Below are 14,578 nucleotides of genomic sequence, written 5' to 3'. Positions count from 1 at the left end.
TTTTTGTGATATCTCCTCTCTTGCATTTTGTCTCATCTGGTTTCCTATTTGAAAGAATTGTTGGTCATACTGGTCTTGGCCAGTCAGTTGGCTGCTCTTCCCACATAAAGCCTCCAGATGCCTCGATGGATGATCGATCAGTCAACCTACTTTTGTAGACAAATTTGACACCTTTTGGAAGCAGACAATGCTCTATAAGGGGAATCACTTGTGTGTCTGGATCCTGTCTCAACACTACAAGGCAGCGTTGAGGCATTGACTGAACAAATCAAGCCCCTCAAAAGGTATTTACTCCCATTAAATAGCATTGATATCATTACGCCACAGCTTCTCATGTTGATAGTAAATAGTAATTTTGTGCCTGTTAATTTAATTTCCATTGATAGCTCTGTTAGCTCCCGTTAGCTCTGTTGTTAGCGCCACCTATGCTATTAATGGTTTTACAGTATATCAAGCTATCGTTTTGCTACATGTGCTCATAAGCATAGTGGTATTGTTAATAGTTCTATTGTGCTCATTTACCTGAATTCTAGTATTATCTCTGCAACTTTGAATCCAACCAGGAAGCCCATTGTGGCTAGCTCATCCTGTTTTACTGACTCTTGTGTCATCATGGATACTCCTGCTGTTTTCAAATCTCGCAGTAGTCTTGGACTGTTACATTTAAATGTGCCTGTTGTCTAAACTGGACGTTCTGGGTGCATGACACTAGTCCAGATGTTTTGTTTATCTCAACATGCAACAATTTCAAAGATTTTACTGAGTTACAGTTCTTATAGGGAAATAAGTCAATTGAAATAAATGAATTAGGTCCTAATCTATTGATTTCACATGACTGGGAATACAGATATGCATCTGTTGGTCACAGATACCTTTAAAAAAAAGTAGGGTCGTGGATCAGAAAAGCAGTCAGTATCTGGTGTGACCACCATTTGCCTCATACAGCGCGACACATCTCCTTTGCATACAGTTGATCAGGCTGTTGATTGTGGTCTGTGAAAATGTTGTCCCACTCCTCTTCAATGGCTGTACAAAGTTGCTGGATATTGGTGGGAACTGGAACAKGCTGTCYTACACGTTGATCCAGAGCATCCCACACAGGCTCAATGGGTGAAATGTCTGAGTATGCAGGCCATGGAAGAACTGGGACATTTTCAGCTTCCAGGAATTGTGTACAGATCCTTGCGACATGGGGCTGTGCAGTATCATGCTAAAACATGAGGTGATGGTGGCGGATGAATGGCACGACGATGGGCCTCAGGACCTTGTCATGGTATCTCTGTGCATTCAAATGAATCAAATGCAATTGTGTTCGTTGACCGTAGCTTATGTCTGCCCTTACCATAACCGCACCGCCATCATGGGTCACTCTCTTCACAATATTGACATCAGCAAACCACTTGCCCACATGACGCCATACACGAGTTCTGCGGTTGTGAGACCAGTTGGACGTACTGCCAAATTCTCTAAAACTACAATGTAGTTGGCTTACGGTAGAAATTAACATTACATTCTCTGGTGGATGCTCTGGTGGATGTTCCTGCAGTCAGCATGCCAATTGCAAATTTGGGACATTTGTGGCATTGTGTTGTGTGACAAAACTGCACATTTTAGAGTGGCCTTTTATTGTCCCCAAGTTGCACCTGTGTAATGATCAAGCTGTTTAATCAGCATCTTGATATGCCATGCCTGTCAGGTGGATGGATTATCTTGGCAAAGGAGAAATGCTCACTACCAGGGATGTAAACAAATTTGTGACCGACTGCCTTGATTTACTTGACGTCAACAGTGAAGAAGCGACTCCGGGATAGTGGCCTTCTAGGCAGAGTTGCAATGAAAAAGKCGTATCTCAGACTGGKCAATAAAAATAAAAMATTAAGATGGGCAAAAGAACACAGTCACTGGACAGAGGAGCATCCCGGAGTCGCCTCTTCACTGTTGACGTTYAGACTGGTGTTTTGCTGGTACTATTTAATGAAGCTGCCAGTTGAAGACTTGTGAGGCATCTGTTTRTCAAACTAGATGCTCRAATGTACCTGTCCTCTTGCTCAGTTGTGCACCGGGGCCTCCCACTCCACTTTCCATTCTGGTTAGTGCCAGATGCGCTGTTCTGTGAAGAGAGTAGTACACAGCGTTGTACGAGATCTTCAGTTTCTTGGAAATTTCTTGCATGGAATAGCCTTCATTTCTCAGAACAAGAATAGACTGACGAGTTTCAGAAGAAAGGTCTTTGTTTCTGGTTATTGTGTGCCTGTAATCGAACCCACATATGTCGATGCTCCAGATACTCAACTAGTCTAAAGAAGGACAGTTTTATTGCTTCTTTAATCAGGACAACAGTTTTCATCTGTGCATAATTGCAAAAGGGTTTTCTAATGATCAATTAGCTAATCCAAGTTTATAATTTTAAAGGCTAACAAAAGGTGCCATTGGAACACAGGAGTGATGGTTGCTGATAATGGGCCTCTGTACACCTATGTAGATATTCCATTAAAAAATCATATTTTTCCAGTTACAATAGTCATTTACAACATTAACAATGTCTACACTGTATTTCTTACCAATTTGATGTTATTTTAAATGGACCAAAAATGTGCTTTTTTATCAGAAACAAGGACATTTCTAAGTGATCCCAAACTTTTGAATGGTAGTGTACATTTTGAACATTTGAATGTTGCAGCAATAGGACCTAGGCCTAGCGTTTGAGTGAGCYAGACAGAACATCATTTTGAAACAAGCCCTGATCCCAATGAATAGACTGCCCCCACATGGAGAAAAAGATAACTGCTCATTTTCAGCCATTCACAAGGCTCATTTGAATTTCCTGATGCATCAGCAAAATTATCTGCGACAAAAGAGTGATCAAGTTAAGATCTGACATCTGTAGGCCCATCTGACTTGGTTGCTGTGGTTACAGATGATGGAACCCCCTGCCACATAGACAGAGAGCAGGGGGACAGTGGAGGTCTCAGCCCCTCTACTCTCTCCTCCCACCTGAGAGCAGGTGCTGCTGTTACAGCTGGAGGTGACAGAGGTGCTCTGACCTCTGCAGGTCACAGTCACCTTACAAATGCCATTGATGTAGGACTGGTGACTCAACTCTCTCTGAAAACAAATAGAAACCCGTTATTGTTTGTTTATTAACCTGAGTGGATACCATAATAAGCTGGAGTACCAATGAATCTGATGTACTAGTGGAAAGTATTTAACCTAAACACTATGTTTAGCTATATTGATTGATGTGTATGAAAAAACATAATAGAATAACCTCTCAGTTTAGCCTATATCAACAACAAAAAATATCTACTTTATTACCAGGTAATCATACAAATATACTCCTCCCCTCAAATAACAATATGTGTGAGCTTATATAAAGATGAATCAAAGGTGCCCTCATCAGTTTTCCCACCAGCTTAAGTTACTGAGCACKAACTTTGTCATATTTCATAAATGTGTCAAAGGTCGGCTTGTATATACATTTGATGGAAATAGTTACAAATGTATAACTACAAGGAAGTTGAATAACCGGTTCAGCCTAAGATAGCACATGGTTTGACACACATCACCATGGAAACTGTAAAGCAGCCTACACTCTTAGAAAAAAGGGTTTTAAACGGGGTCTTCGGCTGTCCCCATAGGAGAACCCTTTMTGGTTCCATGTAGTAARTTCTGTGGAAAGGGTTSTAACTGGAACCAAAAAGGGTTRTTCAAAGGGTTCTCCCATGGGGCCAGGCGAATAACCCTTTTTGGTTCTAGATWGCACCTTTRTTTCTAAGAGTGTATGGTGGGACTTTCCTGTCAYAACCACCACAAGGTCACACAGAATTGAAGAAGTTGTTGTTTTCTGTGACAGATTGTTTCCTATGACTCACTGCAGTGACATCGCATGAGCCTTGAGCACACTGCAGTTTTATTTCTTCAAGCGTCCCAGGGCAGATCTGCTCTAGGCCCAAAATTAATTTAATTGGCTTTTGGAAAGGTTGGATGGAGTTACATTTGTGCTTTGAGCAAGGAAGCTAGAAAGCTAGCTACTTCATGCTAATGCCATGATTTACAGGTTACTGCTAACATAGCCGCGGGATGTGTGGGTGCTGTAGCACCCCCTGATATGTCAAATTAAATAAATAAGTGCACTAGGCTTTTATTACTTCTGTCTGAGCTGAGAAAAATACCCGTCGACCAAAATGTTCCTAAGCAAAAGCATTCKAAATCTGATCCATGTCATAGAAATACAATAATAATGTGTCTACCTTCATCATCAAAACCATCATCTTCACTTCCAACAATTGTTTAATATTAAAACATACAATCAAATTGTAAGATACAAACATACAATCTACCTGCAGTGAAGCCACTCAACATATACATTATATTCCGTCATCTAGCAGATACTCCCATCCAGAGCGAACCACAGGAGCAACCAAGGTGAAGCGCCCCGCCCAGGGCCACATCAAACAGACTCCCACCAAGTCAAATCAGGGAGCCGGACCAGCGACCTATCAGCCACTGGGACAAGCTCCCAACCGCCAAGCCACCAACCATCGTCATTTTATATATCAACTCTTACACCCTGTGGCTTGGAATCGGTACATAAAATTTTTTCTTCCCAGCTATTTTGAAATCTGTACGGCACAGCTGTCAACATTCTGGTCCTTAAATGAAACTGGTATACTTTCCTATTTCCGCTATTTTTGTTCCTCTGACAGTTTTGATCCTTTGTATTGGGCAGACAGACCAATTCCCTACCTCCTCCCGCTACCACCTGCCTCCTCCATTTTACATTTAAGTCATTTTAGCAGACGCTCTTATCCAGAGCGACTTACAAATTGGAATGTTCATACATATTCATCCTGGTCCCCCCGTGGGGAATGAACCCACAACCCTGGCGTTGCAAGCGCCATGCTCTACCAACTGAGCCACACGGGACCATTTTGGGGGTAATCCTGTAATCAATTGGTTGTAATCTTGGATTGAGCAGACCTTCCCAAACAATTATGATAGCTCCATGAAAGACATAACTCTACCATTCCAATTTACAATATAATTTAATACAGGTATTTTATCAACCAGCACATTTGAGTTCAAACATAATATTTGTTGTAACATTTGTTCTATCTTTTCTGGGGGATTAAATTTAAATTGTAACTAGCTCTGCAATGATTGTTTGAAAAAGAGAGATACTTTGAACACGGTTTGATTATAAATTAATCGTAAATGAGACATGGCAATCTGCACAAATGCAAAAAGGAACGTTTTTAACAATGGATGAGCATTCTTAGTAATCTACTTGAGAACCATTTTGGGTTCAAGTAAAACTTTTGTATGAGTGAAGATTTTAGAGAGAGGTTTAGTGGTATACTAAATGGTTGACCTCCACAAGTCTGGTTCATCCTTGGGAGCAATTTCCAAACGCCTGAAGGTACCACGTTCATCTGTACAAACAATAGTACGCAAGTATAAACACCATGGGACCACGCAGCCGTCATACCGCTCAGGAAGGAGACGCGTTCTGTTTCCTAGAGATGAATGCACTTTGGTGCGAAAAATGCAAATCAATCCCAGAGCAACAGCAAAGGACCTTGTGAAGATGCTGGAGGAAACGGGTACAAAAGTATAGATATCCACAGTAAAACGAGTCCTATATCGACATAACCTGACAGGCCGCTCAGCAAGAAGCAACTGCTCCAAAACCGCCATTAAAAAGCCAGACTACAGTTTGCAATTGCACATGGGGACAAAGATCATACTTTTTGGAGAAATGTCCTCTGGTCTGATGAAACAAAAATAGAACTGTTTGGCCATAATGACCATCGCCATGTTTGGAGGAAAAAGGGGGAGGCTTGCAAGCCGAAGAACACCATCCCAACCGTGAAGCACGGGGGTGGCAGCGTCATGTTGTTGGGGTGCTTTGCTACAGGAGGGACTGGTGCACTTCACAAAATAGATGGAATCATGAGGAAAGGAAAATTATGTGGATATATTGAAGCAACATCTCAGACATCAGTCAGGAAGTTGAAGCTTGGTCGCAAATGGTCTTCCAAATGGACCATGACCCCAAGCAAACTTCCAAAGTTGTGGCAAAATGGCTTAAGGACAACAAAGTCAAGGTATTGGAGTGGCCATCACAAATCCCTGACCTCAATCCTATAGAAAATGTGCGGGCAGAACTGAAAAAGCATGTGAGAGCAAGGAAGCCTACAAACCTGACTCAGTTACACCAGCTCTGTCAGGAGGAATGGGCCAAAATTCACCCAACTTATTGTGGAAGCTTGTGGAAGGCTACCCGAAACATTTGAACCAAGTTAAAACATTTAAATGAAATGCTACCAAATACTAATTGAGTGTATGTAAACTTCTGACCTGGAATGTGATGAAATAAATAAAAGCTGAAATAAATAATTCTCTCAACATATATTCTGACATTTCACATTCATAAAATATAGTGGTGATCCTAACTGACCTAAGACAGGGATTTTTTACGAGGTTTAAATGTCAGGAATTGTGAAAAACTGAGTTTAAATGTATTTAGCTAAGGTGTATGTAAACTTCCGACTTCAACTGTATATTTTACTGTTATAAATGATTTGGTCTTGGTCAGGAATAAATTGTCCTTCAGTAGACTTTGATGACATTTCCAATATCCCCGTCCATCTGGAAATTCTGTAAGAGTTATGTGAATGCCATTTAGATGATGGTCCGATCGCATTCTGTCTCCTATCAATACTTTATAACCTTTCATACAAGAGAGAAAGTAGTCAATACAACTAGCTTGATTAAGTCTCCTCCATGTATATCTTACTTGGTCAGGGTTTTTTAATCTCCAAATATGCACTATTTCTAATGTGTCTATAATATTTGTGATCTTCTTAAGGGCACAATGATGAGAGTTTGTAGAGTGATTTCCTTTATGGCCGATTGAGGTACATAAGAATGTGTTATAGTCTCCCACCATAATGATTTGATCGTTTGTTGCCTGTAAGTTCAATAAATTGGTTTCAATATTTGAATCCTGCTGATTTGGACTATTCATTTCCAACTTCACCATTTTCACCATCACAGCAACACTTTCTCCATAATAGCATGATCATGACATCACAGCATCACAATTAACATCATAATCAAGTCTACTTCACCATCCTCTCAACACATCTCAGCAATAACCATCAGGGTTCTCTTCTGTATACCCATAGGTGTCCTTGTTTTAGCCTTTAGTTGATCCATAATAACTGCTTTTAGTTAGTCCCCCCAAAAAACCAGACTGTTCCCTGACTCATCTGATACCAATAATGTTTGATCTCCACAAATTCCTTAAGAATACAGTATACAGTACTCAAGTAGTTACCATCAGAGGGAGGAGTGTACCCATAGGGTGCGTCCCAATAATTCCACTTACCGATATCTGAACAAGAGAGCCTCATCGAAATTGCAACAAGCGGTTCTGTGAAAATTGAATTTAAATCAGATGCCACTGCCAGATGTAATATTTGTGTTGTGGAGAAATGACCAGGCAGGAGACGGGAATACAGTTAGTTTTGTTTAGTCAAAAACCCCTCGTGATCGACAGCCCCCGACAAAATAGTGTGCATGTGCATTTCCTATTAGGTGTAGTAACATAACACTGCCGTAATACATTACTGCTTAGTAACAGCATAGTAACTAATATAAACAGATGTAGATCACAGATACTACACCAGATTTCTGGATTGGGCTGCACTCAGAGTATCCTGCCTTGGCAAATTGCGCTGTTAAGACACTGATGCCCTTTGCAACCATGTCCCTATGTGAGAGTGGATTCTCGGCCCTCATTAGCATGAAAACTAAATACAGGCACAGACTGTGTGTGGAAAATGATTTAAGACTGAGACTCTTTCCAATACAATCCAACATTGTAGAGTTATTGTCATCCTTTCAAGCACACGTTTCTCATTAACCTGTGGCGAGTTATTCACAATTTTCGATGAACAAATAATGTTTTATATGTAAGATGGGTAAATAAAGAGCTAAATTATTGATTATTATTATTATTTTTTTTGTGCCCTGGTCCTATAAGAGCTCTTTGTCACTTTCCATGAGCCGGGTTGTGACAAAAACTCACACTTATTCTTATGTTTAATAAATGTACCGTATAGTGTGTGTGTGGCCGGCTTACAATGATGTCAAAAAACAACATTTGAGAGTGTGCTGACCCTGGTGCTAGAGGGGGTACAGCTGGAGGTTGAATGTTTGAAGGGGTACGGGTTCATACAGTGCATTCAGAAAGTATTCAGACCTCGTGACTTTTTCCACATTTTTTTTACGTTACAGCCTTATTCTAAAATTGCTGTTTTTTTTTTGTTGCCCAATCTACACACACAATACCCCATAATGACAAATCAAAAACAGTTTTTTAGTTCATTTTTAAACCTCTAAAATATAAATTTTTTCTACATTAAATTACTTCAACAATCAGTGCGGATAGAGCAGTAAGCAGGTAAGCGATTTAATCTGAATAGGAAAGTTGTTAAGAGCAAATTGTATTTTGCCATAACAGCATGGTTGCATACCCCACAAGACATGCCACCAGAGGTCTCGTCAGAGTCCCCAAGTCCACAACAGACTATTGGATACACACAGTCTACATAGAGCCATGACTACATGGAACTCTATTCCATATCAGGTAACTAATGCAAGTAGTAGAATCAGATTTAAAAAGCATGTAAAAATACACCTTATGGAACAGCGGGGACTGTGAAGTAACAAAAATAGGCACAGACACATTCATACACACATGATAACATAAGCACTATACAGACAAGTACACATGGATTTTGCATTGTAGATATGTGGTAGTGGAGTATGGGCCTGAGGGCACACACTTAATGTGTTGGGAATTATGTAATGAATATATTGTAATGTTTTTAAAATTGTATACCTTGCCGGACACCATTGGGCTCCATAATTAATACAAAAAAAGTTTAATCATAATGAAAGGGCACGAGATGGAACTGAAATTTTAAGGGGGAGGAAAGAGTGAGAGAGAATGCAGGAAGTGTGTTAAGACATGCATTATCTGAATTAGGCCCACAGAGTTATACCTACAGAGGAGTGGCTTCTGTGGAGGAACTTTGAATATCATTGAACTTCCAAGTTGGTTCAACGTTGGACCAGAGCAAACGTTAGCTAGCTAGCTTCACTGACATTTTCAACCTCTCCCTGACCCAGTCTGTAACGATGAGACAGCCTATAGGGAAGAGGTCAGACACCTGGCAGTATGATGCCAGGACAAAAACCTCTCCCTCAACGTGAGCAAGACAGAGCTGATCGAGCACGCCCCCATTCACATCAGGGCTGTAGTGCAGCGGGTCGAGAGCTTCAAGTTCCTCGTTGTCCACATCACAAAAGCTCTATAATGGTCCAAATACACCAGCACAGCCGTGAAGAGGGCACAACAACACCTCTTCCCCGTCAGGAGGCTGAAAGGATTTGGCATGAGCCCTCAGAGCCTCAAAAAGTCAAACAGCTGCCCAATTGAGAGCAAGCAGAGGTTAGTGTGTACAGCCCAGTACATCACTGAAGCCGAGCTCCTTGCCATCCAGGACCTCTATACAAGGCAGTATCAGGAAGGCCCTAAAAATTGTCAAAGACTCCAGCCACCAAAGTCATAGGCTGTTCTCTCTGGCCACCGCACGGAAAGCGGTACCAATGCACAAAGTCTGGAACCTACAGGATCCTGAATAGCTTCTACCCCAAGCCATAAGACTGCTAAATAGTTAGTTAAATAGTCACAAAATAGCTACCATGACTATTTACATTGACCCTTTTTTGCACTAACTTTTTTGACTAGTTATTTTACTTTTCTATTATTTCTCTATTTCTTTATCTCTGTATTGTTGGGAAGGGCCTGTAAGTAAGCATTTCACTGTTAGTCTACAGTCGTGGCCAAAAGTTTTGAGAATGACACAAATATAAATTTTCCAAAGTTTGCTGCTTTAGTGTCTTTAGATATTTTTGTAGATGTTACTATGGAATACTGAAGTATAATTACAAGCATTTCATAAGTGTCAAAGGCTTTTATTGACAATTACATGAAGTTGATGCAAAGACTCAATATTTGCAGTGTTGACCCTTTTTTTTTCAAGACCTCTGCAATCCGCCCTGGCATGCTGTCAATTAACTTCTGGGCCACATCCTGACTGATGGCAGCCCATTCTTGCATAATCAATGCTTGGAGTTTGTCAGAATGTGTGGGTTTTTGTTTGTCCACCCACCTCTTGAGGATTGACCACAAGGTCTCAATGGAATTAAGGTCTGGGGAGTTTCCTGCCATGGACCCAAATATCGATGTTTTGTTCCCCGAGCCACTTAGTTATCACTTTTTCCTTATGGCAAGGTGCTCCATCATGCTGGTAAAGGCATTGTTCGTCACCAAACTGTTCCTGGATGGTTGGGAGAGTTGCTCTCGGAGGATGTGTTGGTACCATTCTTTATTCATGGCTGTGTTCTTAGGCAAAAATGTGAGTGAGCACACTCCTTGGCTGAGAAGCATATTCACACATGAATGGTCTGAGGATGCTTTACTGTTGGCATGACAAAGGACTGATGGTAGCGCTCACCTTGTCTTCTCCGGACAAGCTATTTTCCGGAGGGCCCAAACAATCGGAAAGGGGATTCATCAGAGAAAATGACTTTACCCCAGTCCTCAGCAGTCCAATCCCTGTACCTTTTGCAGAATATCAGTCTGTCCCTGATGTTTTTCCTGGAGAAAAGTGGCTTCTTTGCTGCCCTTCTTGACACCAGGCCATCCTCCAAAAGTCTTCGCCTCACTTAGCGTGCAGATACACTCACACCTGCCTGCTGCCATTCCTGAGCAAGCTCTGTACTGGTGGTGCCCCAATCCCGCAGCTGAATCAACTTTAGGAGACGGTCCTGGCGCTTGCTGGACTTTCTTGGGRGCCCTGAAGCCTTCTTCACAACATTTGAACCGCTCTCCTTGAAGTTCTTGATGATCCGATAAATGGTTGACTTAGGTGCAATCTTACTGGCAGCAATATCCTTGCCTGTGAAGCCCTTTTTGTGCAAAGCAATGATGTTGGCACGTGTTTCCTTGCAGGTAATCATGTTTGGCAGAGGAAGAACAATGATTCCAAGCACCACCCTCCTTTTGAAGCTTCCAGTCTGTTTTTCGAACTCAATCAGCATGACAGAGTGATCTCCAGCCTTGTCCTCGTCAACACTCACACCTGTGTTAACGAGAGAATCACTGACATGATGTCAGCTGGATCTTTTGTGGCAGGGCTGAAATGCAGTGAAATGTTTTGGGGGGATTCAGTTCATTTTCATGGCAAAGAGGGACTTTGCAATTAATTGCAATTCATCTGATCACTCTTCATAACATTCTGGAGTATATGCAAATTGCCATCATACAAACTGAGGCAGCAGAATTTGTTAATATTTAATACTTTTGGCCACGACTGTACACCTGTTATTTTCAAAGCATGTGACCATTCTTATTTTATTTGATTAGGTCTACTCGAACATTGCCTTTAAAAGGTTTGAATAGAATCCCAGCCTAAGATGATGTTCAAATTCCTGTCTTTTTCCCCACCATAGCATATAAACTCTCAGGCATGAAGGTCATGGGGGCCATGGTGGTCATGGGGAGGTCCACAGGCGGAGGCTGTGGACCTCCGCCTGTGGTTGGGTTGTCCACAGGCAGGTGGTTCACAGGCTGTGGTTGGGATTGTCCCACCATACTGTAGATGGTGGGAGATGCTGGACCTGGAGACGCCTGCTCTTCACCACCTGCTTGACCGTTATCTGGAGTCTGGAGAATAAAAACGTATTAACAGCTTCAGTACGAATGATGATAACATTTTCTAAAAATGTCATCAACAGTATCAGTGATGTTAAATATCTGAGGTATCTTACCCCAACTGTAGCATAATCTGTGTTTTTGATTTCCCTTGTCCAACCTATAAATACACCACAAACATCCAACAAATATTTAAAACTAAGATCTTTAGAGTCGGTTTGTAAATAATGTGAAATTGTCACATCATGATATCAACAGTTTTCACAATAGTTTAATTAATATAATGAATGTACTGTAATATGATGCAGCAGCAGCAGTGAGCTTACGTTTGTTTTGCTTTCGACAAACAACAAAACCAATCAGGGCAATGAATCCAGCTACGCAGACAGGTACCCCGAATGTGAGAGCATAGTTGTAGTTCGCCTTCTCGCCTTGGTCTGGAAATACAGCGGGTGGTTGGATGTGAGCGAGTGTGAGAGAGCGAGCGAGCGAGCGACATAATTTGTTAGCATGTCTTACCAGATTTCATTGGACAGAGTTCCACTATCTCCTTGGACTCAGTGGCCCAGCTGACTTGGTTGCTGTGGTTACAGATGATGGAACCCCCTGCCACATAGACAGAGAGCAGGGGGACAGTGGAGGTCTCAGCCCCTCTACTCTCTCCTCCCACCTGAGAGCAGGTGCTGTTGTTACAGCTGGAGGTGACAGAGGTGTTCTGACCTCTGCAGGTCACAGTCACATTACAGATGCCATTGATGTTGGAGACAGATTCCACTGTCAGGACTGGAGGCTCAACTCTCTCTGAAAACAAATAGAACAACATTATTGTTAATATATTAACCTGAGTACAGGAGATAGACTACTAATGAATATGCATTTAACCTGTACACCATGTTTAGCTCTATTGATTGATACTGTAACTGTGTCACTGTAGAATAAAATAGAAAAACTGTCAAACATACCTTGGAGAAATAACTGGTATACAATAATAGTCTTTTCTTTGTCACCACTCACTCCTGCAGTATAAGGTCCACTGTCTCCTTCCTGTAGGTTCTTCAGTAGCAGAGAGAAGTTTCCCTTATAAAACTCAACCCTGTTGTTGTAATCAGGAGACACTCTCACTGACAATGTGTCAGTGCATCTTACAATATTGGCTGATCCGAAGCTCCACTTAAAAACCTCAAACTCTTTCAGTTTAATATTTTCCCGGACATCCAGACGAACATCCTGTCCCTTCAGCACAAACACAGAGCTGGACTCTATGAAATAAACACACAGAAAATAAAGAGTTTGTGAAAGATATTAAGGAAGTCCAGCAAGCAATATGATGAATAGAGCAGTAGAAAATATATATTTCCCTTTACACCATATCTGCAAAATGGTTTAAAGATGTCTTTACAGCATCAGACGGACATTGGACACATTTCATATGATGCAACCAATATATTGATGATACAATGGACAGTTTGTCTGCACACTTTTTTTACACAACCAGTCTCCACAGCACTCCCCCCCCCTTTTTTTTGTGCAGAACAAAGAAGGTGCACGTTTAAGTTTGTTCCACCTGAGCATGTCTGACCGCAAGTCAGAGACGACTATAATGACACACATTTGGTGTGTGATGGGGAAAGTAATCAGATTACGTTACTGAGGTTTGGTAATCCAAAAATTACATTACCGATGACAATTTTGGACAGGTAACTAGTAACTGTAACGGAAAGTAACCTACCCAACCCTGCTTATGGCAAGGCACGTTATCTAATTTCTGACACCAATGCAACAGATCTTGGAAACCACAAAGCTCGGAAGACTATCACTCTATGAACTGTACCAATAATATGGGTTATTGCTACTGTTCAGCAAGATAGGTGAGAGTCCCAGGCTATTCCTATTAAAGGGAACGTTCACCCAAATTACAAAATGACTTATTGGTTGCCTTCCATGGATTTTTTTTACCTGGCCACTTTTTCAAATGCTAACTTGTCCAAATCAGCTAACTTCACAATACATTTTTTTTATATTTTAGGATGATTTGGATATGAAGTGCGAAAATGCTAATATATGTACCATTGACTTGCATTGGATTTGTGCCACAAACGCTAATAAAAAGGCATGGCATAAGTCATGGCAGAATTGTTGGAAATTAGCTTTAAAACTGCAACAAAAAAATCTCCACCCTATGACAATATGGGTTGAATTGCAGGAAGTTAGCTTTATAACTGCGAAAATGTCTCGGCACCATGGCAAAATTGCATGAAATGTGTTACAAAATTGCAAAGTGTTCTCTCCACCCCATTCCAAAATGTGTAGAACTGCATGAAAACCTTTTTTAAAACTGCAACATTTTGTCCACGCACCAGGCAAAATGTGCAGTATTTTTATTTATTTTATTTTACTTTCATTTAACTAGGCAAGTCAGTTAAGAACAAATTCTTATTTACAATGACGGTCTACCAAAAGGCCTCCTGCGGGGACTGGGGCCTGGGATTAAAATAAATAAATAAATACAATATAAATACAATATAAATATAGGACAAAACACACATCACAACAAGAGAGACAACACAACACTACATAAAGAGAGACCTAAGAAAACAACAACATGGTAGCAACACAATATAGTAGTGGTACAAACATTATTGGGCACAGCCAACAGCACAAAGGTCAAGAAGGTAGAGACAACAATACATCACACAAAGCAGCCACAACTGTCAGTAAGAGTGTCCATGATTGAGTCTTGCAGGAAATGAAATCTTCCTTAGGGTCCCCAAAAGTCTAGAGCTGGCC

At 41.1% G+C, this 14,578-nt stretch overlaps 1 protein-coding gene across 1 annotated transcript; it reads right to left on the bottom strand.

Annotated features, from left to right (window-relative positions):
• Positions 1-10,329: 10,329 nt before the first annotated feature.
• Positions 10,330-13,871, bottom strand: LOC112077973 (natural killer cell receptor 2B4-like). Its single transcript, XM_024144350.2, has 6 exons — positions 13,859-13,871; positions 12,754-13,050; positions 12,311-12,592; positions 12,118-12,228; positions 11,908-11,951; positions 10,330-11,803 (listed from the first exon to the last, which is right to left on the bottom strand). Exons 1-6 carry the CDS (start codon positions 13,869-13,871, stop codon positions 11,561-11,563), a joined length of 990 nt encoding a protein of 329 aa, XP_024000118.2. The 3' UTR covers positions 10,330-11,560.
• Positions 13,872-14,578: the final 707 nt, after the last annotated feature.

This window comes from Salvelinus sp. IW2-2015, unplaced genomic scaffold (assembly GCF_002910315.2).
Source record: "Salvelinus sp. IW2-2015 unplaced genomic scaffold, ASM291031v2 Un_scaffold5109, whole genome shotgun sequence".
NCBI lineage: Eukaryota > Metazoa > Chordata > Actinopteri > Salmoniformes > Salmonidae > Salvelinus > Salvelinus sp. IW2-2015.
The sequence above is the reverse complement of the archived record's forward strand: the minus strand, read 5'-3'. Positions and strand labels throughout refer to the sequence as shown.

Excerpts from the sequence above, each read along its gene's own strand:
- LOC112077973 (XM_024144350.2), bottom strand. Across the intron at positions 12,593-12,753 it reads ATACCAGTTATTTCTCCAAG|AGAGAGTTGAGCCTCCAGTC; the intron begins GTATGTTTGACA and ends ATTTGTTTTCAG. Across the intron at positions 11,804-11,907 it reads CAGATTATGCTACAGTTGGG|ACTCCAGATAACGGTCAAGC; the intron begins GTAAGATACCTC and ends TTTATTCTCCAG.